At 36.4% G+C, this 24,137-nt stretch overlaps 1 protein-coding gene across 6 annotated transcripts in view; it reads left to right on the forward strand.

The window, feature by feature from the left end:
* ZNF236 (zinc finger protein 236) overlaps positions 1-24,137 on the forward strand; it is a 221,866-nt gene that overhangs the window by 50,950 nt on the left and 146,779 nt on the right. For all 6 annotated transcript variants that reach the window (XR_013486249.1, XM_020986931.2, XM_078153550.1 and 3 more), the window contains one exon: positions 14,150-14,328. Coding sequence is in view for 5 of the 6 variants with exons in the window: in XM_020986931.2 (XP_020842590.1) it covers positions 14,150-14,328 (179 nt within the window). In the remaining variant the exon portion in view is untranslated. The remainder of the gene's footprint in view (positions 1-14,149; positions 14,329-24,137) is intronic.

Here is a 24,137-nt window from a genome sequence, read left to right on the forward strand (position 1 = left end):
TTAAAGGTTCTTTACCTTTCTGGCTGTACTCTTCTGGACATCTCTAACTTGTTAATATTTTTCTTAAATTACAATGCCCAAAACAGAACATGGTAATCAGGGTAAAGTCTAAGTAGGACAGAATATAGTGAGACTTTCTCACTTTCTCATTCTTGAAAGCTATTACTCTCATTGAAGTTTATGATAGCATGAGCTCTTTTAGCTGCCACATCATACTGCCAGCTCATGAGCACTCAGTCCACTAAAACCTCCAGAGCTTTTTCAGATAGTCTGACCTCTAATAATATCTACCTTATCTTGTACTGATGAAGTTGATTTTATGCAGAAGTGTAAGATTTACATTTGTCCCTATTGAATTTCATCTTATTAGATTCAGCCCAGTGTTTTAGCTTATCAATATGTTTTTATATCCTGACTCTGCCAACTGATGTTAATTATCTTTCCTATTGTTATGTTATTTACAAATAAGATGAACATACTGCCACCTGTACTTTTATCCAAGTTATTGATAAAAATGGGAAACCCAGAAGGCTTATGAACTCTGGGGTACTCCTCTGTAGGCCTCCTTCAGAGCTGACATTGAACCATTAACAACTATTCTTTGAATCTAGCCATCCAGAAAATTGAAATTGTGTAATCAGTCAATTAATTAGTCAGCAAGCATTTATTAAGCACTTACTATGTGCCAGGCACTGTGCCAAGTACAGGAAATACTTTAAAAAGCCAGACAGCCTCAAAGAGAAAGTAGTCACATCTGGGTCCGTTAAGAGATATATATACAGAGTAGATGAAAGTAATCTGAATGGGGAAGCCATTAGCATCTGGGGTACTGGGAAGGGCCTCCTGTAGAAGGTCGTATTTAACTGAATTTTGAAGGCAGTCTGGGATTTCTAAGAGGCACAGGTGAGGAAGGAGAGAATTCCAGACAAAGGGTTCAGCCAGCGCCAAAGGACAAAGATGAAATATGGAATGTCATGTGTGAAGAGCAGTAAATTGGTCAGTATGTCTTAAATGTAGAGAGGGGAGTATAAGAAGTGTAAGAAGACTAGAAATATAGGGTGCTGTAAGAAGACTAAAAAGATAGGGTGAGGCCAAGTTATAAAGTACTTCAAAGGATAAACAAAGGTCTCTATATTTGATCCTAGAGATACTAGGAAGGCTTTGGAGTTTGAGTAGGGGGAGGGGTGGTATAGTTGGACCTACTCTTTAGGAAAATCATTTTGGCCATTAAGTGGAATGTTGTGAGAGACTTTTCAGTAGGGAGACCAGTTAGAAAGCTGTTGAAGTAGTCCTCACCTCCCATCTTTACCTCAAGAAAAATAATATGAGCTGCTTTATCAGAAATGTTGCAAAAATCAAGATAAATTATATTAACCGCATTCTTCTCATTTGGCAATTTGATAATCTTGTCTGTCAAAAAAGGAAAAGTGGTTAGTCTGGCTTGACAGTTCCTCGTGGACCACGTTCACTCTCTTATCTCAGTGTTCACCAATAATCTTCTCTATCAGTTTAAGATTGGTTTAAGAATTTTCCCAGGAACCAAAGTCAGGCTTAGTGGCCTAGAATTTTGCAGATTATGTTCTCTACTTTAAAAAAAAAAATAATTGGGGTAGGGACATTTCCCCTGCTTGAGTCTCATTTTCGACCATCATTTTCATTATTGCTTACAATGACTCATCAGTCAACAGTTGCTAGTTTGTTACAAGAATGAGAAGAAATTAGCTCTTACTTGGGCTAAGTAACTTGTTATCATTGAGGGTAACTAAGTGCTTGTTTACTAACTCTTGGAATTTTTATTCTAATATTTTCAGTACAAAGGTCATTCTCTGTGGCTGAGAAAGCAGCAAATTATAGATTGAATGATTTTGTCTTCTCTGTTATCATTTATCATTGTCCTTTCCACCCCTTTGGTGGATAGCAAAAGCGTTATACTTTCTTTGATCCTCATATTTCTCCCAAAATAGCTAAACAAAGAAACAAATAACAAATAAAAGCCATCTTTTTGTTGTCCTTAGCTTCCCTTAACAACCTCAGGTCATTTAGAGCTTTTTCACTAATGACACTACAGAACTGTGCTTTGTATGGTTTCATATTAAAGCTTTGCTTTTATCTTATGTACATTTCTTTTTTTTTAAAATCTAACTTTATTGATTATTTCTATATGGATTTACATCAATCTCTTCAGACATCTTGGGGAAGATAATAGTGCAGCAGATAGGGTGCCAGGCCTCACTGACCTCACATACATACTTAACTGTGTGACCCTGGGCAAGTCATTTAACCTTCTTGGCCTCAGTTTCTTCATCTGTAAAATGAGCTGGAGAAGGAAATGGTAAACCACTGTAGTATCTTTGCCAAGAAAAGCCCAAATGGAGTCACAAAGAGTCAGACATCACTGAAAATGACTGAACAACAACAACATTCAGACATCTTATTGTACCTTCTCATTGGAATTGTTTCCATTTTTGTCTTTAGAATTTTAGTGTTGGGCATCTCTAATCCCATCTATACTTCCCGCCTGTAAATTTGAGCTCATGGGATCTTACCTCAACTTCTAACCCTTTGAAATCTGCTTTCCCCAGATCTAGGATACATGTCAGCCTATGCTTGGATTTCATTTCCTTCTCTACCGTAAACTCCAGGAGAGAGTGGTCACTTTCCCTCAAGATGCCCATCATATTTTCATCCTAGCAACTCCTGGCTCTTTTTGTGAGAATCAGATCTAGAATAGAATTTCCCCTTGTTACTTTCTCCACATTTTGAAGGATGAAGTCATTGCTAAGGCAGGTCAAGAAGGTATTATCTTCTCTGCCTTTAGCTCCAGAAGATAACTGGATAATTATAGTTGTCCATTATGACAATGTCATGTCTTTGAGCCAGACTTGTAATATTTCCCACACTATTCATCTATTGTCTCTTTCTCTCCAGATGGTCTGCCTCCATTTGACCTTCATCCAAATGCTCCCCATTGTGCCCCCCACTCATAGTTGCTGAAGTTTCTCATATAAGTATACCCCCTCCAGCCGTGTTTCAGTTATATGTTTTATCCTGCTAAGTTTTAATGATACCCATGAAGTCAGATTTTCCCCCTTGGTTTAGGACTTCTGGTTCTTGCTTAATACCTAAAGTGTTTTGTTTTGCTTTTTTAATTTATTCTGAACTTAAATATCAAAAAATAAAAGAATTTCTATACATGTAGCATAACACAGAAGAGGACTCTATTAAATCATGAATTTGATTTCATATTGCTTGCTTTTAAAAAAAAGCATATAACAAATCCTACACATTACTTCTAAAATTGTCCTGCTTTTGTGTATTACCATCTGAATTTATTTCTGTTCTTTTCAGTACATTTAAAAATATGTATTTCAGTGACTTTTTTTTTACATCACTATTACCAACCTCTCCTCCAATGAAAAACTAAGAAACATAAAGATCACTACATAACAAGCTTTTAACAAATAGACATAGTCAAACAAAACAAATCTTAACAGTGGCCATATCCCAAAATTTCTCTTTCTTCACTTTGTGTCCATCATTTCTCTCTCAGAAGTGGGGTAACATTTTACATCTTAGATCCTCTGAAGAAATGCTTGGTTATTACATTGATCAGAGTTTTTAATTCTTTAAAAACTGTTTTTCTTTACAACGTGGCTGTCGTTGTATACGTTGTTCTTCTAATTCTACTTACTTCACTCTACCCAAGTTGACTCTTACTTACTTGTCTTTTTCCTCTTAAAACCCTTAGAATAGAATGAATCAGCTTCTAGCTCCTTATATTTCACTCTAGCTTTCTTATATTTGGGGGTTTTTTCTTCATTTTTTTGACGTATTGCTGTTCTTTCCATTTACATTGTTGTAGTTACTTTGTATATTGTTTTCTTGGCTCTGCTTACCTCTCATCAGTTCATATAGGTCTTTCCATGCTCCTATATATTTCTTACACACATAATTTCTTACAACACAGTAATATTTCATTATGTTCACGTAACACTGTTTAGCCATTCCCCAATTGATGAACAGCTACTTTATTTCTAATTTTTAACTATCATAAAAAGTGCTTGCTACAAATATTTTGGAGTATATAGGGATGTTTTTCATATCAGTGGCTTCCTGGGCAGGAGGCAAGGGGGAGAGGTAATAAGCTCAGTAATGAACACTCTAGTTCAAAGTGTATGGACATTTTAGTCACTTTATTTGCATAATTCTAAATTACTTTCCAAAATGGTTGTACCATTTCATGGCTACACCATCAATGTACTAATGTGTCTTATCTTTTTGCAACCCCTCCAACATTGACTGTTGCTATTTTTTGTCATTTTTGCCAGTTTACAGGGTGTAAGGTGAAACTTCAGGGTTGTTTTGATTTGCATATTTCTCTTATTAGTAGTGCCTTGGAGCATTTTTTCTCATAATTGTGAATATGCAATTCTTTTGGAAACTGTCTATATCCATTTATCTATTAAGGAATGGCTATTAGTTTTACACACACACACACGTATATATACATACATATATACACATGTATGTATGTATGTATGTATACACACATACATATTTATTTTATTCGTTCATTGTGTACCTGTCTTGGATACCAAATCCTTATCAGAGAAATTTGATACAAAGGTTTTTTTCCCACAATTTGACCACTTCTTTTCTTATCCTATATGCGTTAGTGTTGTCTGTTTAGAAGCTTTTCAATTTCAGGTTTCCTCTTCTGCTGTAAACAGCTTTATGTTTCCTCAGTTGCTTTAATCTTTCTTTAAGGTTTCTCTGATCCCACTACCTTTCTTCCTTCCCTTCACCTCTAATTTCTTCTTCTTGTTTGATTATCAGATAGTACTATTCCTAATTTTTTACATTTCATCCTTTTCCGTAAAGGATTTTTTTCATTCTTTTCATTATCAACACCTCTGTTTACTAGACCCTCTTCTCTGATTTCATGACCCCTGTTTCTTTCTCTTATCTATATTCATGCTATCAAAACTTCCAAGGTATCCATTCTGGGCTCTCCCCTCTAGCCTCTTTCTGCCATGCCTTATAGGGCTTATCCCTTCGATTCCCCCTTTCCATTGTGCCTCATTTCCAGAAATACCAATTATTGCAGGTGTCAAAGAAGACAATTTCCCATGGTAGGGCCCCTTCCCCACCACTTCCTGATTATACAGGCCAACACTACCTCATATTCTCTCTTGCTGTCTTTTTTTTCTATGTTTGCCTAAAAATCACTTCTCTATGTCCAGGCTCTACCACTCCGGTAGGTGCTAATTGACCCTCAGTGGTTCCAGCTTCCCTCACTCCCAAGTCAGGTGAACTTTTCAAGCACCAGATCCTTCAGGCCTCAACTAGTATAAGATCCTCATCTCCCCTCAATGACCATTTCTCGTCATTCATAACAGCATTAGTGGAACTCCCTCCCACCTCTAATGTAAGGTGCCCTGTCCCCTTCCCCCCTTCAGACTCTTCTGTCTCTTCTTGTACAATTTATTTTTTTAAACATTCCCATTTATTTATTCACTTATTTTAACATTTTGACTTCTAAATTCTCTCCCTTGCTCCCAGTCTCTCCCCCACTCACTGAGAAGGCAAGTAATATATCAATTATGTATGTGAAATCATCCAAACATATTTCCACATTAGCCATATTTTTTTAAAAAAGCAAGAAAAATAAAGTGAGAAAACTAAACTTCATTTTGTACTCCGAGTTCATTAGTTCTCTCTGGAGGTGGATAGCATTTTTCATTATGAGTCCTTTGGAATAGTCTTGAATCATTGTATTGATCAGAGTAGCCAAGTCTTTCACAGTCAATCATTATTACAACATTGCTGTTACTGTGCAAAATGATCTCCTGGTTCTTCTCACTTTATTTTATATCAGTTCATATCATTCTTGCCATGTTTTGTTGAAACCACCCCCTTCATCATTTCTTATAGCATAATAGTACTCCATCACAATTATATGCCACAATTTGTTCAGCTGTTCCCCAGTTGATGAGCATCTCTTTGATTTCCAGTTCTTTGCCATCACAAAAAGAACTGTTATAAATATTTTTGTACATATTGGTCCTTTTCCTTTTTCTTTGATCTCTTTGGGATATAGACCTAGTAGTAGTTTTGCTGGGTCAGAGGGTATACACAATTTCCTTGCCCTTTGGGCATAGTTCCATATTGTTTTCTTGAATGATTGGACCAGTTCACCATTCCATCAGTAGTAAATTAGTGTACCTATTTTTCCCTTATCACCTCCAGCATTTGTCATTTCTGATTGGTATGAGGTGTACTTCAAAGTTGTTTTAATTTGCATTTCTGTGATCTGTAGTGATATAGAGCATTTTTTCATATGGCTGTAGATAGCTTGATTTCTTCTAAAAACTGCTATTTATATCCTTTGACTATTTATCAATTAGGGAATGGCTCTTATTTTTATAAATTTAACTCATTTCTATACTCAGTATATATTTGAGAAATGATGCCTTTTTCAGAGAAACTTGCTGTAAATCCTTGTGTACATTTGGAAAGAAGTCTCTTACTGGTCTCTGATGTCACTTTATTACTGTTACTTTCTTTGCTTGCTACTTTTCTCCTTTTGCATTTCTATTGTTTGGGTGCTTGAAGGATAAATAATCTCTTTGGTTTTGGTTTTCTTTTTTTATAATTGTTTTTTTAAAAATTTTATTAATTTATTTTGATTTATCAACAATCACTTCCATATGCTTTCGAGTTTAAAATTTTTCTCCCTCTTCCTCCACACCACCCTCCCCAAGATGGCACACAATCTGATATATGCTATACATTTACATTACTATTAAACATATTTTCATATTAGTGAAGTTGTAAGTAAAAATTAAAACCAATAGGAGGAACCATCAGAAAGAGGAAACAAAATTCAGCAGAAGAGAAAAAAAAAGATAGCGATTCAGCTTTCACAGTTATGATTACTATCTTTGTCTTTTTCTCCATCCTTTTCCTTCCCTGTTTATGCTTTTCTTTCTCCTTTTCCCTCCTCACTAGTGTTTTGCTCTTGACCACCACCTCCTTCAGTCTCTCCTCCCTTCTATTATCCCTTTCCCTTTTCTTACCCTTTGCCCTTACTGCTTCTTCCTGTCCTTCTATCCCCCCTCCCTTTTCCTTCCCCCCTTCCCTCCCACTGTCCATAGGGCAAGTTGGATTTCTATACCCAACTGACTATGTTATTCCCTTCTTGAGCCAAATCTGATGAGAGTAAGGTTCAAACAGTGCTCACCCCCCTCCCTTCTTTCCCTCTGCTGCAATAGGATTTTCTGTCTTTTCCTATAATATAATTTGCCCTTGTCTGCCTCCTTCTTTCTCAGTACATTTTCTAAGATCAGACTAATCCACTTACTTGGATCCATTTAACCCACTTGATTAGATTTTTTTTTATCATTACATCAAAGTCCACTTATATCCACACCCTTTATGTATACTTCTTTAACGTGGTGTAATAACAATACAGTTCTCAAGAGTTGCAAGTATCATCTTCCCTTGTAGGGATGTAAACAGTCTGCCCTTATTAACAACATTTTGTATCCTTCTGTCCCATTTACTTTTTTATGTCTTTCTTAAATCTTGTACTTGAAGATCAAATTTTTTGTTGAGCTCTGGTCTTTTTATGAGGAAGGTTTGGAAGTTGAATATCCATCTCCTCCCTTGAAAAATCATACTCGTTTTTGCAGGGTAGTTGATCCTTGGCTGCAGTCCAAGTCTTTTAATGTAGAAGCTGCAAGGTCCTGTGTAATCCTGACTGTGGTTCCATGATATTTAAGTTGTTTCTTTCTGGCTGCTTGCAGCACCTTCTCTTTCATCTGGTAATTTTGGAATTTTGCTATTATATTCCTTGGCATTGTCAATTTGGGATCTCTTTCAAGTGGTGAGCGGTGTATTCTTTGTATGGTTACCTTACCCTCTGTTGCTAGGACTTCTGGGCAGTTTTTCTTTATGAATGTCTGAAAGATACTGCCCGGGTTCTTTTTTTCATCATGATTTTCAGGTAGTCCAATGATTTTTAAATTGTCTTTCCTGGCTTGATTTTCTAGGTCGGTTGTTTTGCTGATGAGGCATTTTATGTTGTCATCTATTTTTTCATTTTTTTGTTTCTGTTTGACTGATTCTTTCTCTCTTATAGAGTCATTAGTTTCCATTTGTCCAATTCTAGTTTTTAACAGATTGTTTTCTTCTGTTAGTTTTTGTACTTCCTTCTTCAATTGGCCAATTGTATTTTTAAGGGATTTGTTTTCTTCAGTGTACTTTTTTTCCAGTTTGCCAATTGTATTTTTTAAGGACTCTTCTACCTCTCTCATTAGACTTTTAAAATCCTTCTTGAGCTCTTCTAAGAAGGCTTTTTGGGCTTCAGACCAGTTCATATTCCTTTTTGATGTTGCAGATGTGGGTCCTCTTCAGAATTTCTGTCTTGATCTTCACTCTTCTCATAATATGAATCTATGGTACGTTTCTTATTACTCACGGTTTCTTTATTCCCTGGCCTTTAAAGAGATTGAGCTCTCCTGCTGGAGAACAGAGGGCACTGACCCAAGCTTCTTGTCTTGGGAACCTAGGTCTTAGTCATTGGCTTTGTGTGCTGGAGCCTCTTATGTTGGCAATTGGAGGCTATAGGGTTTTGGCAGCTTACCTCATGTTGGGCTGGAATCAGCAAGGCTGGAATTTTCAGGCAATTCTAGGTTGCCTGCTTTTCCCTTTCCTTTAGCTTTCTTAGCTATTTTTAGATGGGTGCTGCAGAGTGTTTATCTGCCTGGGGCCCTTGCAATGCTTCCTCCCTCGTCTTTGCTAATGCGCTGGGGGATTCCTGTGCTGTAGAGTGCTGAGGCACCTGGTGGTTTTCTGAGCTGGTTTCCACCGGTTCCCCCACCTTCACTGAGGCACTGGGAGGTCCAGGTAGTTGATGTTTGCCTGGGGCTTCAGGATCTCTTCCTGGTTGACAGTTGGAGGCTGCAGGGTTCTGACAGCTTACCTGGTATTGGGTTGGAATCAGCAAGGCTGGGACTTTAGGAAGACTTTAGGTTGTTTTCTTCAGCTCCTTTCACATGAATACTGCAGGGTCCTTATCCACCTCCCTTATTTTTGCAGAGGCACTGGGAGACATGTTTGCTGGGCTGTTGCACTGCTGTTCCAGGTTTTGTTTTTTTTTTCTGGGGTGATATTTTCTGGGTTTTCAGAGGTTGATAGGGGAGGGTGAGAGCAACTACCTTTTGACTCTGCCATCTTCCTGGTTTTCTTTTTAAAAATATTTTATACTCTCTGTTACTGAAGATCTATCCTTTGTCCTGTGTGCTTCAGCTCAGATTTACAGGATAGGTCACCCTGGACTGCATCTTGAGCTTCATTACTCTTTGGAACACATTATTACGTTCCCTCTTCCTTTTTCTACTTGGTGTGAAATGCATTCATGAATTACTTTAATATCCTTTCCTTTGTATTTGAAGGTTTTTCTCCTGATGGGTCATAGAACTTGTTTCTGCATTTAATTGTTAAGTTTAACCACTGCGTGACTGAGTTTGCAGCCTGTGGTTGTTTTTTTTTTTCTTCCCCTTTAGGCAGTTTTTCAGTTATTTTCATTAGAGTTTTATTTTCTATCTTTAGAAGCTCTGGGAAGTTCTCTTTTGTTATTTACTTCATTATAGTGTTAAGGTTTTTTGTCCATTTGTGTTCTCTTGGGAGACCTATGATCCTTAGCTTGTCTTTGTGCATCCTGTGCTTGAATTCAGTATTTTTTTCTTGCATAGTGAGCATATTTTCTTTTAATGTTGTGTTTTGCTTCTTCTAGGTTTTCCTTCTCTTCTGTGTATTTGTATTCCCAATTTTTTGTTCTCATTTTTGTTTCTTTGATGAGGCTTGCCATTGCAGATTCCATTTTCTCTATTCATTCTTTTTGCTATGCAAGACAAATTCTACTCTTACAATCGTCATTTCTCTTTTAAACCACTCAGTAACAGCATGTTGTAGTTCCATGTTCCATTTCTGTTCTTCAATTCTCTTGTCCAGTACAGGCAGTCTAGAGCCTGCTTTCTCCAGCACCAGCTGGTCAGAGCTTTACAGTACTGGTGCTTTCAGGTTGTAAACTGTTATAGGCTTTTGTTCCAATATGGTTGTGGCCAAGCTGGTTATTGAGGCTCAGCAAACTTCCATACCCTGAGCTGGTGTCTCTGTGACGCTGAAAAGAGGGAGGGGGGTGAATAGAGTATAGGGTTTTGATGTAAATCTATGTAAACCTGCTGGTGTCGTCTCTCTGTTGGTGGCCTGGGAGGTAGGAGAAGGGTGCTGAGTGAGCCTACTTAGTTCATGTGTTTTGTTTTGACCTTCTTTTGAATTCTGGGTGACCTAGAAACAGCTGAAGTTGCTTTATCTTTGGTACATAATTTCTGTTTTGGAGAGGTTTGAGATATACAGATCAGAGAAAATATCTAGTCTACCATGCTTTTGCTCAGAAGACCCAGAAGTCATCACAGTTTTTTACCTTTCTTTATTTCTCCAGTGCTTACTTAGTACAGTGCCTGGCACATAATAGGAACTTAATAAATGCCTGCCGGCTTGATTTTCTAGGAGTCCAGTGATTCTTTCCTCGACCTATTTTTCTAGAGGGTGTGTATGTGTGTGTGTGTTTGTGTGTTACCTTATATTTTCTTCTTTTTTTTCAATTAGTCATATTTGATTTTGTTCTGTTATTTCATGCTGTTAATCATGGAGTCACTGGTTTATGTTTTTCAAGGAATATATTTTTGGGGTAAAGTTTACTACTCTCTGTCATAAGTTATTCAATGTCCTTTCATTTTTTTACCTCTTTCTTCATTTCTTATATTCATGTAGTCCTTGTAGAAAGTCTTTTTTTTTCCCCACTAAAAGGAAAGTTCTTTGCTTGTAGTTTTTTTTTTCTAAGGCAGTTGGAGTTAAATGACTTGCCCAGGGTTACATAGCTAGTAAGTGTCAAGTATTTGGTCTGAGGTCACATTGGAACTCAGGTCCTCCTTATTTCAGGGCTGGTACTGCTTGTAGTTTTTACAGAGTTACTTTTACTTGCACATTCTTTTTTGCTGTCTCTAGACTTATAATTACTTATTAATACTCTTAACATTAGTTATATTGCCCTAAGCTTAGTCTGAATTGAGGTCAGGTCCAGGGTTCAAAACGTGCCCCCCCCCCCCAAAAAAAAACCCCTTTTCATTTTTTGATAAATTATACTACATCTGTTTTTGGAAGACAAGCAGTTGTTCAGGAAGAGCCTCAATTCTGTTTTTTTAGGCCCTGAACATTTTGCTATTCTTTTTTGTCCTTTTATCCTGTAACTGTGACTGTCCTGGGCAAGATTCTAGTCTCTCTTCTTTCTTAGATTAATTTTTTTTTTTATTATTAACACCTGGCCTCTGTTTTCTTTAGAAGGACTTTATTTTCTGCAATATCCTGGAGTGTGAAAGGTCTCTTGAGACCCTTCACCATGTCCTGTAGGAGGGAGAACAGCCCACATATAAAAAATAAATGAGTCATTCTGCTATGGCAGAAATACAGATATCAGAAACTCAATGCAAGTCATTATACATTGTTCTCCATTCTCCATAGTGGTTGAGATTTTTATCCTTGCTTTAAGAAAAAAGAAATTTTTTCTTGCAGTGATTAAGCATTTGTTTTTTCTTCCTTCTGCCCCATTCCTGGAGGTAGGGAGGAATAAAGAAAAAGAATACCCTTGTAAGTGTAATCAAGAAAAACAAATTCTTATATTGGCCATGTTAGAAAGTTTTTTCTACATACTTGTCTGTTATTTTTCTGGCAGGAGGTAGGTATCCTCTTTGGTCTTTTGACTGATCCTCACATTGATCAGATTTCTTTAGTCTTTAAAAATTGTTCATTTTTACAATGTTGATATTATAGTATAAATTACTCTCTTGGTTTTGTTAACATTACTATAAATTAGCCCATAGACATCATCCTAGATTTCTCTGAAACTGTAGCTTTCTTCATTTCAGCACACTAGTATTACATTAAATTCACATACCGTAATTTGTTCAGCTATTCCCCAACTGCTGAAACACATCCTTGGTTTCTAGTTCTTTTTTGCCACACAAAGAGCTTCTATAAATATTTTAGTTCATATAGAACTTTCCTCCTTTGATCTTTTTGAGGTATAGGCCTAGCAGTGGTTTTGTGGGGTCAAAGGGTATGCAGAGTTTAATCACTTTTTGGACCTAGTTCCAAATTGCCTTCCAGCATGGCTGTATCAAGAGTGCATCAGTTTTCCTGTTCATCCACAGCCTCTCCAACTTAAGTCATTTTCCTGTTTTTATGAGGGGAGTGAATAGAGGATATCCAATCCAATGTGTGTGAGGTGTAACCTCAAAATTGCTTTAATTTGTACTTCTTTCTTTAATCATTGTGATTTAGAGCATTTCAATCCCTGCTCCACAATATATCTATAGATAGTTTGTATTTCTTCTTGACCGCTTATCAGTTGGGAATGGCTCTTATTCTTTTATAATTGAATCAGTTCCTTATATTTTAGAAATGAGAACTTTGTCAGATAACCTTGTTATCCGATAAAGAGATTTTTCCCCCATTTAACTGATTGTCTTCTAATCTTAGCCACATTAGTTTTGTTTGCATAAAAACATTTTATGCATTTCCCTCCATCTTATTCTCTTAATACATTTTTCTATTTTCATCTCCTTTTTACATATAAGAGGAGTATAAAACAGGAATGTTCTCAGCCAAAACTGAACCTCTGCTTAATTCAAACTGCTTCTACTCCCCTACCCCCCTTTTCTTCCTATCAGTATGTAGGAATCATAAATTTTTACCTTTCTTTTCCTTTAACACCAGTCTTTGCTATTCTCCCCCTGAACTTGTTTGTTTTACTTATAACTAAAATGCCCCTATGTCTGCTCTTTCTTGTTATCCCTTTTCATTCCCCCCTTTTCTTCTGTTTCCCTGATGAATTGAATGTATTTCTACACCAGACTTTTATCTCCTTATGTATTTTATCCTCTTGCCAGTTCAGATTAAAGTGAGTTTCAAGTGGTGTTTGCTCCCCTTTCCTTTCTTCATTCCTGTAGGCTTCTGTTTTTGGCCTCTGATTACATGATGACTCTTCACCTCCAGTTCTTCTTTTCTAATTTAATATATCTTCTCCCTCCCCTTCCTCGATTTAATATCATCAAAACATGATGAAATTTTTTCCCAGGTCTCCTTTCTTAATTTGACTCCTTCTCTGACCCATTGTGACATTATGATTCTTAGCAAATACTTGTGTCAGTCCTTCCCCCTAATCTTACCCTTGCACTGGTTGAGAGAACCTGTGCTGTTTTTGTGGGTCTAGAACAGAGTCAGTGATAAGCTTTGCTGGCCTACTCTTTGCCCATTCTTCTTGCCTTGGTTGCTTGTCTGTAGTTTGAATTTGAGATTGGGAGAAGAAAGATGACCCATTGAAGTTCTCCTTTGATTGGACTGGGTAGGGAGGTGTAAGAGAGAATGCTTTCTGGCGAGCTGGTAGAGAAAGAAGCCTAGAGATTCAGAAGCACAGTCCAAAGAGGAATGAAGGAGCAAATGTGACTGGTCTTTGTACTTTCCTTAAAATAGAGGTTCTAGAAGAAGAGAGATTCAGTTAGAGGACGGGGCCACAGGTAAAGACTAAGAGGTGATCAAATATTATTTTTTAATAAATTATTTGTAAGCTTCTTTAGGGCTGTGACTGTATCTTATTCGATGAGATCAAATGAAATGCATCTTAAGCATTTTGTAAAGTTTAATGTGTTATATAAATGTCAGTTATTGTTATTATTGACTATTATTCATCATTATGTTATTTTGTATGCTTAGCACAATGTCTTGATCATAGCAGGCCCTTGCAGGTACATATGAATTAAATTCTAGTTGGAAAGCACCTTAAGTAGTCTCACCATAGTTCATTTATTTCTGTTCATGTAAATAAGTTGTCATTTGGAAATGAGAATGTTTTGAAAGTAGGAAGAGAAGTTATTTCAGATAAAAATATTACTTTGGGTAGTGATCTAAAATATATTCTATCAGAGTTACCTTAAAAAGTAAGGATTTTGAAGTAGCTATTTTGCTTGCTAATAAGAAGTATTTGAATATCTTGGTTATTGATAAATATTTATTTTTAATTTTATAGAATCTCATCTGTTCTGAATGTGGAGATGAATTTACTCTTCAGAGCCAATTGTCCATACACATGGAAGAACACCGGCAGGAATTAATTGGGAACCGAATTTATACTTGCAAATCCTGCAAGAAAGAGTTTGAAACTTCTACACAACTCAAGGAACACATGAAAACTCATTATAAAATAAGGTGGGAATTTTATTTTTGCTTTAGTAAGAATCTGTGCAGTAAATTAAAAGTAAACTGATTTAACAATGGTATAGGATTATTATATTGGGTTAGTATATTTTTATGATTTAAGAGGAGTCAATGGCCACAATAGGGAAGAAGAATCAACAAATTCATTGTTTAAAATTTGGTTTATAAGGTGGAATCCCATCTTAATAATATTATTAAAAGGTCTAGTTCTATTTTTAAGTTCTATGGCTCATACAGAGTTTTATTTACATATGTAGGTAGATAACAAGCTTTTCTCAAGCTTGTAAGTTTGAGATGATAACATGAAAAGCCCTTAACACAGTGCCTTGCATGTAGTAGACATTTAATGCTTTTGTTTCCTCTCCTTTCCTATCACCAGTATTCTAGGCATTGGATTAAGTGTTGGGATACAGTTAGACAAAGACAGTTCCTGGACTTGTGGAGCTTTACAGTTTAATAATGGAAGATACCATGATAGAAGGAACTGAAAAATGATGGGGTGGGGTGGTAGAAATATAGAGAGGTGGGACACTGCTGAAGTACTGAAAATCAGAAGTAAAGCTGGGAGAGGAATGAAGGTTGGTGTCATCATGCTCCTGATCCATTCCAGAATGGAGGCCACAATAATTAATTTACCAGTGGAAGAAGGGGGCTGGCATGATGGATGGGTGTTTCAGGGTGAGGACTCCCCAGGTGCTGAGAAAAAGGTTCCAGGGTGAGACTGCAGCAGAGACTTGGCATGGAAGTTGAAAAAGTCAGATGTGCAGTGGGGAAGAGAATGCGGCTGCAAAAATCTCTGAAACAAATAAGTTTGTCAGGGCCTGCTTTTATTAGAATAATTAATGAAGATATTCTTCTGTTTAAGCATAGTACCTACTTGTATCTGAATACATGTGTAATATTATATATTCTTGGTGAAATTTGATAGTTCAAAAAATTGCTTATGATGTTTTATAGATACCTAAATTATTTTTACTACACTTAAAATTAAAAAAAAAATTTCCCTCAATTACATGTAAAAACAGGTTTTGACATAAGTTGTTTTTTTTTAAGTTTTGAGTTCTACATTTTATCCCTCTTTCCCTCTCCTCCCTTGTCCCTGAGATGTTAAGCATTCTGATAGTAGGTTATATATATGCAGTCACGTAAAGCATTTCCATATTAGTCATTTTGTGAAATAAAACTCAAATTAAAAAAAGAGAAAAAATGAATTCACCCCTTTCATTTTTGATCCTTGTAATTTGGTTTTCTTTTTTCCTTTTTTTAAATCAAATTATCTGAGACAAATGAAAAGCCTGAGAGACAGAGTTTCTGAGTAATTAATAATCAGTTTATTAATTAGGCTAGCTGATAATAAATTAATGGTCAGTGGTTTTTCTTGGTAACACAAGACAAAAACTGTAGTGATCCCTGAATGCTTAAAATACCTTTGGAAAAGGAGGTACCCCTGACAGGTAAAAAATTAATGAGAGGGTGGACTTTCAAATTGAGGAGGTGGGCTAAAAGTCTTCAGCTCCTCCTGCTGAGAAGTTGGTTTGGTCATGTGACTCAGCCACCTCCAGTAATCTGGACAAAGGAATCCATCTTTATCCAGTCCACTCTGTTTGGTTTTTCTCCTTCATAAGCTACGTTCCCCTAGATTCTAATAGAGGCACAGGCATAGGGCATTCCTAAGGACAAGAATTCGCCTAGATTAGATTCTGTTTGTGAGGTCTTCTAGTTGAGTGAGGTCCTGCCCAAGATCCAATTTATATCCAACTGAGTGTGTATGCTATTCCCTCTTTAAGCCAATTCTGATGAGAGTAAGGTTCAAGCATTGCTCCTCCATGCCTCCACCTTCCCCTCCACTGTAATAGGTCTTTCATGCCTCTTGTATGTGAGATAAATTACCTACATTCTATCTTTTCTTTCCCTTTTCTCCTAGTGTAATCTTTCTCACGCCTTAGTTTTTTTTTTTTGTAAATTATCCCATCATAGTCAATGTACATACTCGCCTTCAGTCTATTTGTACTCCTCCTAATTGCCCTAATAGTGAGAAAGTTCTTAAGAGTTACAAGTATTGTCTTGCCATGTAGGAATATAAACCATTTTACTTTATTAAATTTCTTATGTTTTCTCTTTCCTGTTTGCCTTTTTATGCTTCTCTTGAGTGTTATATTTGAAGATTATATTTTTTATTCAGCTTTGATCTTTTAATTAGGAATGTTTGAAAGTCCTCTATTTCATTAAATATCCATTTTTTCCTCTGAGGGATTATACTCAGTTTGCTGGGTAGGTGATTCTTGGTTGTAATCTTTGTTCCTTTGCTTTCCAGAATATCATATTGCAAGCCCACCATTTCTTTATTGTAGAAACTGCTAAATCTTGTGTAATGCTGACTGTGGGACTCCATGATATTAGTATTGTTTCTTTCTGGATGCTTGCAATATTTTTCCTTGGCATGGGAGCTCTGGAATTTGGCTGTGATATTCTTTAGCATTTTCATTTTGGGATTTCTTTCACAAGGTGATTGGTAGATTGTTTCTATTTCTATTTTGCCCTTTGATTATAGAATATCAGGGAAGCTTTCTTTGATAATTTCTTGGAATATGATGGCCAGGCTCTTTTTTCCCCCCTGATTTTTTGTTTTAATCATGGCTTTCAGGTAGTCTAGTAATTCTTAAATTATCTCTCCTGGATCTATTTTCCAGGTCATTTTTTTTTCCAATGAAAAATTTTATATTTTCCTCTATATTTTCATTTTTTGATTTTCTTTTATTGTTTCTTGATGTCTTATGGAGTCGTTAGCTTCCACTTGCTCAATTCTAATTTTTAAGGAATTATTTTCTTCATTTTCCATTTGGCCAGTTCTACTTTTTAAATAATTATTTTCTTCAGTGAATTTTTGTATACTTTTTTCTATATTTTGTGCTGCTTTTACCAAGCCATTGACCCTTTTTTCATGATTCTCTTCCATTATTCTTATTTCTTTTCCCATTTTTTTCTTCGTCTTACTTGCTTTTAAAAATCCTTTTTGAGCTCTTCCATGACTTCTTTTTGGGCCTGAGACCAATTCACATTTTTCTGTGAGGCTTTGCCTGTAGCAGTTTTGACATTGTTGTCCTTTTCCAAGTTTGTGCCTTGATTCTTCCTGTCACCATAGTAACTTTCTAATTTCAGGGTGGTTTTTTTTTTGTTTTTTTGTTTGTGTTTTGCTCATTTTTTTCTGCCAATTTTGGGACTCTGTACTTTTATATAAAAGTTGGACTCTGCTCCTAGAGTAGAGAGGGCATTGTCTCAAGCTTTTGCTGGGGCTTGGAGCCTTGCTGTTGGCTTGTAGGCCTTCAGGCCTAGTAGCTGGCTTGTGTGGGCATGGGGTCCTTGCTGGCCTGCCCCAGGGGTTGGGCCTTGCTTCTGGCCAGCACTGGGGAAGGGGTCTTACTGTGGTGGTGGCCTGCATGGGCTGATGGCTTGCCTTAGGGCTGGGGCCTCCCTTCTGGTTTGCATTGGGAGCAGGGTCTCACTGGAGGCTTGCTTTGGGACTCAGTGCCTCATTGCAGGCCCCCTTGGGATGTGGCTTGGGGCTGCTGTGGCTCCCCTCACACCCCAGTGTGGCAGACCTTTCCTACTGACCCTCCAAGTTGTCCTGAGCTGGTAAGCTGCTTCATTGCTCCAAAATAAGTTCTGAGGAATTTTTCACAGTTTTTTGGAGGAGACTTTGGGAGGACTGAGGTGTTTTCCTGCCTTACTCTGCCACCTTGGTACTGGAAGTCTTCACTATACTTTTAATAATGATGTTTGTCCTGGCTATTGGTGATCAGGTTGTTCAAAGCTGAAATAAGTTGTCAAAGAAGCCTGATTTCTCAAAGCATCAATGATAAACTTTCTGAATTAGTTCTGAGTTAGCCCAAGCACCAGTGTCTGGTAAAGATGTTAGCCTAAAAAACAAACCCACCATATACCCACTGTCAACAATAACTTTCCAGAAAGTAATATATTGTCTGAGGAGCCAAAAGCATGTGACAGAATGCCCCATGGTGGTATAAACAACAACTCATTATTTATTTGGTGATTCACCCAGAGGTTCTATAACATTTTTATACAACTTTTATTGATTACCGCAAAGCCTTTGTTTCAATTCTGCAATAAGCAATATGCTTAGTTATATATTGCTAATGTATAAAATCAATCCAAACATAGTAAGAATGCTAAGGCATTTGATGTACTTCTGGAAAACTATACTCTATTTAAAATATACCACTAATATGATACAAGCATGAACAGTTGCTATAAAATATACTGTCTTCCAGGGAGATAGTTTTGGGACACTGTTTATGCTTAGTCCTAAATCCATTATCAGGCCTGAATAGAACTGACTATGGCTTTCAGTCAAAATATCATAATTAATCACGATGTAAATGGATGACTTTCATGACTTTCATGGCTGTGCTGAAAAGCACACCAAATGCTACTCCATCTCATGGATATTTTTTTCGGTAATGGCAAAACTTCTTTTGACTAGATAAGTGTGTAGTATTTTTAATGAGTTAAAGGAAGAATAAAAATTTAAGACTTTGAGTTTGAGTAGGGAGGTCAAATTGTACCAGTGCTTTTAAAGTGATACTTAATATTCCTTGGTTTTCTATATTTAGAACATCTAAAATAGAAGGATATCAAGGAGAAAGCTGAGGCTGGAGAAATTGGCACTTTGAAATTAAAGCTTAATAGGGGAAATGTATTTAGAACAATTAATACCTCTGGAATATCAATCTTTTTTTGTGGTTAAATTGTTGTATTATCAAGCATTTTCCCCAGGTCTCCCCATCCCTTTTCACCTCACTCTTCCCACTCCCCAACCCCTCAAGAGTGAAGGGAAATGGTGGGAAACAAAACCCAGAAATTCCCATATTGATAACATGGAAAAAACGTATGTATCATTCCACATATTAGTCCATCATGACCTTTCTGGTAGGAGGTGAAACATTCCTATTTGGTCCCTTGTTTAATTATTGCCTTGATCACAGCTCTTAAGTCTTTGTTCATTTTTGCTGTGTTCATGTTTTAATACAAATTATTCTCCTGGTTCTACCAACTTCTTGTTTCATCAGCCCTTACAAGTCATCTCAAGTTTCTCTGAAAACTGTATCTTTCTTCATTTCTTATAGCACAATAGGATTACATTAAATTTACATATCATAGTTTGTTCAGTCATTCCCCAGTTGATGGGTACCCCCTTAGATTCCAGTTTTTTACCACTACTCAGAAAGCAGCCATAAATATTTTTGTATATATAAGAGTTTTTCCACTTTCTGGTCACTGAGGGATAGGCTTAACAGTGATATCATCGGGTCAGTGGGTAGGCAGAATTTAATTTTTGGGGCCTATTTCCAAATAGCTTTCCAAAATGGCTGTATCAAAAGTGCATCAGTATTGCTGTTTTCCTATAGCCCCTCCAACATGTCAGTTTCATTTTTTGTTAAATTTTATTGTATTTTTTTGGCAAGAGGAGGTGAGAGACTTTTGCCAGTCTATTGGGCATGAGTTATAACCTAAGAATTGCTTTAATTTGTTTTTCCCTAATTATTAGCAATTTTGGGCATTTTCCCCACATATATCTATACACAGCTTGTATTTCTTCCTTACCATTTATCTTTTGTTATAAGTCAATTGCTTATATAGCTTAGAAATCAGACTTTTTTTTTAAATATGTGCAATCATGTAAAACATATTTTGGTATTAGTCATGTTGTAAAAGAAGAAACAGGCCCCCCAAAAAACCCACCAAAAAAATAAAGTGAAAATAGTATGTTTTGATCTGCATTCACACTCCATCAGTTCTTTCTCTGGATATGGATAGCATTTTCCTTCATGAATCCTTTGGAGTTGTCTTGGATCATTGTAATGCTGAAAAGAGCTAAGTCATTCATAGTTGATCATTGCACAATGTTGCTTTCACTGTCTACAATGTTCTCCTGGTTCTGCTCACTTCATTTTGTGTCAGTTCATGTAAGTCTTTCCAGGTTTTTCTGAAAGCATCCTGCTTGTCATTTCTTATAGAACAAAAATATTCCATTATATTCATGTAACACAGGATGTTCAGCCATTCCCCAATTGATGGACAGACCCTTGATTTCCAATTCTTTGCCACCACAAAAATAGCTGCTATAAATATTTTTGTACATGTAAGCCCTTTTCCCTTTTTTGTGATCTTTTTGGAATGCAGACCTACTAGTGATATTGCTAGATCAAAGGGGATGCAGAGTTTGATTGCCCTTTGAATGTAGTTCCAAATTGTTCTCCAGAATGGTAAGATCAATTCATAACTCTACCAACAATGATCAATATCCCAATTTTCTCACATCCTTTCCAACAGTTACCATTTTCCCTTTTTGTCTTGTTAGCCGGTCTGATAGGTGTGTGGTGGTACTACAGAGTTGTTTTAATTTGCATTTCGCTAATCAATAGTGATTAAGAGCATTTTTTCATATGACTATAGATTGCTTTAATTTCATCATCCGAAAACTATCTGTTCATGTCCTTTTACCATTTATCAGTTGGGTAATGACTTGTATTCTCATAAGTTTGACTCTGTTCTCTATATATTTGAGAAATGAGGCCTTTATCAGAGACACTGGCTGTAAAGATTGTTTCCGAGCTTTCTGCTTACCTTCTAATCTTGGTTGCATTGGTTTTGTTTGTGCAAAAATTTTAAATTTAATATAATCACAATTAACTTTTTAATTTGTAATAATCAAAATTAACTGTTTTGTAATGTTCTCTATCTCTTGTTTGGTCATAAATTCTTTCCTTCTCCATAGATCTTAGAGGTAAACTGTTCCTTGCTCTTCTAATTTACTTATTATGGTATCACCCTTTATGTCTAAATCATGTACCCATTTTGACCTAATCTTGTTATACAGTGTAAGATGTAGGTTTATATCTAGCTTCTGCCGTACTGTTGTCCTGTTCTCCCAGGAGTTTTTGTCACATAGTGAATTTTTCTCCTACAATCTAGCGTTTAGGGGTTTATCAAACTAGATTACTATGGTCATTTACTACTTTATCTTGTGTACCTAATCTAACTGATCCACCACTCTAAGAAATAAGAGTTTTATCAAACACTTGTTGAAAAGATTTTTTTTCAGTCTGTCCTTCACTCAACTTTTCAAATAATCTTCCTGAAGTACAAATATAGTCATGTCAGTTGCCTTCCCTCCTCCCCATCCCTTCCATTTAGTAAACTCTAGGTGACTCCTTTGACCTCCAGGAACAAGTATAAATCTTCCTGTGTGTCTTTTCATTGGCTGTTCCTTGTATCTGGAATGCTGCTCTTCCTTCTTGTCTCTGTCACCAGTTTTTCCTGGCTTTCCTCAGATGTCACCTTAAACCCTGTTTTCTGTAATGGAGAATCATCCTTTTTCCTGTGTTTGTGTTTTGGGTTTCTCTTTTACTGTAATCCATCTTTATTGTGGAGTTCTTTGTTTGTTTACTTATTTGGCCCTGATTTGTATTCCCTAGGACCTTGTCTTTTTGCTTTTCTCTTTGAGTATCAGGTGCTTTATTTTTCAAGTATCTATTGGCATAGCAGAAAGTAATTTGGAACTGTTGCCTGAAAGATGCTAAGCTGTGAAAAACCCTTTGACTCAGAAATACCATTTCTGGGTCTGTACTCCAAAGAAATCAAAGAAAGAATAAAAAGACCAATATGAATGCTCTTTTTGTGTTGGCAGAGAACTGGAAACTGAGGAGATACCCGTTAGTTGGAGAAAAGCTGAGCAAGCTGTGGTATAAAAATGTGATAGAATGCTATTGTGCTATAATAAATGGTGAAATGGATGATTTCCAGAAAAACCCTGGAAGACTTGTATGAACTGATACAAAGTGAAGAGAGCAGAATCAGGAAAACAGCCTATACAGTAGGAACAATATTGTAAAAATCTTTAGCTTTGAAGGACTTAGTAACTCTAATCGACTCAATGATCTACCACAATTCAAAGGCCTTGAAAAGAATCTGCTTCCAGATAGCTAATGGAATTAGAGTGCAGATTGAAGCATATTTTAACCTTCTTTCTTTCCATCTAACTTTTGTAGATTAGTAGAAGACAAACCAATCACAAAAGATAAAATAGATAATTTTGATTATATGAAACAAAAATTTCTGCACAAAATTAATGCACCTAGAATGAGGTAGGGGGTTGAATGGAAAAAAAAATCTCTGTAACAGATTTCTCTGCTGAGGCTTTCATATTCGAGATGCATGAACAATTAAAAAAATATGCACACTCATATAATGATCAAATGCCATAATGACCAAAAGCCATTCCCCAGTATGTAAGTGTTCTTAGGATATGAAAAATTCTCAAAAGAATGGCTGACTATTAATAACCATATAAAAGAATGTTCCAAATCAATAACAAAAGAAATAAAAATCAAAACAACTCTGATTTTTTTTTTATACTCAAGTCCTGCAAATTTTTGTAGAGGAATCATTGAAAGTGAAGCATATTGATCAATTTTATTTTTGGTGGAGATGTGAATCGGCTTTGGAGAACAATTGGGAATCGTGCAAATAAGTTATAAGTAGTAAAGGTCTATAGTTGTGGTATAGAATGTGTTTTCAGACTTTTTCATTGTGTTTGGCAGTTTTGCTGGGTTTTTTTCTTTTTTTTAAAGATGTTATTTCTTATTTGCTGAAAAGGAACGAGAGGAATATGGGGAAGGTATGCAGCAAGGGCAGGCACCTAGTTGAGAAGTCAGAGGAAGTCCAAAATGAGTATAGCCTGGTGGGAGATGAGGTATGTCTGTTCTGTGCCCCCTCCTCAAATAAAGGTTGAGGAGTTCCTGGCTCCACCCTCCAGTCAGAGGGACAGAGAGTGCTGATTGGGTCTCACAGGGTGGTGAGATTTTCCAAAAATGGATACTATTTATTTGATTACTGTTCCTGAGGTAAAAACATAAATTACCAACACAGGTACAATAGGAAATAGGTAATTTAAATAGGCTAATTCTGGAGGAGAAAATAACAATTATCCTATGATTAAAAATCTGGCAGATATGAGCTTCAAAGTGAACTTTTCCAAAACTTTGAAGAATCTAAGTCCCTATTGGTAGGCTGTTTAGAAATATAAAGAGGGTTTTTTTTAGATGATAGTTACAACTTATAGAACCTAGTAGAGACAACACCAAATGCTAAAATTATAGGCCACTTCTTATTTGTGAACATGTACCTATATTATGATGAATCTTTTATTTTGTTGATGTGGATATTCCCTCCAGCAGTAGAGAAAACAGTTTAGCCAGGCTTTTCTATCCTATGTTACTCTAGACCATATCCTCCTGTGAATCTTCCCCAGGTGGTCTAGCACTTAATGTGCTAAGAGCTACCTTCTAGATGTTTTGATGTAATATTCAGGCTGCTAATCAGTTAGTTCTCATTGGTTATCATTGGCCCACTTGCATTTCTATTTATACATCTGTGTTACTCTGTTTCTCTTGCACAGTTATTTGTTGGTAATATGTGTAGTCAACTCACACCGTCCATTTACCTTTGAGTGACCCTCAAACTTAATTCTTTAGACAGTATAGTATTGTCTGACTTCCAGACCTAGAATAGTACCACAAGAGTGTTGATGTTGAAAAGCTGGGCCATTGTTTCAGGAACTAGTTTGGGGTCATTTAAAGTACTGTGTAATTTCCTAAGGTCAACACAACCTTATTTCTTCTTTTCAGTTCTAGGCCTGCCTTATAATTTGTTTCAGAGTGTCTTATCACAGATATTTGTTTTGATGGAACAGCTCAATGAATTGTCTGTTCAGTTGCTTG

This window comes from Phascolarctos cinereus, unplaced genomic scaffold, assembly GCF_003287225.1.
Source record: "Phascolarctos cinereus isolate Bilbo 61053 unplaced genomic scaffold, phaCin_HiC Scaffold_4;HRSCAF=312, whole genome shotgun sequence".
Classification (NCBI taxonomy): Eukaryota; Metazoa; Chordata; class Mammalia; order Diprotodontia; family Phascolarctidae; genus Phascolarctos; species Phascolarctos cinereus.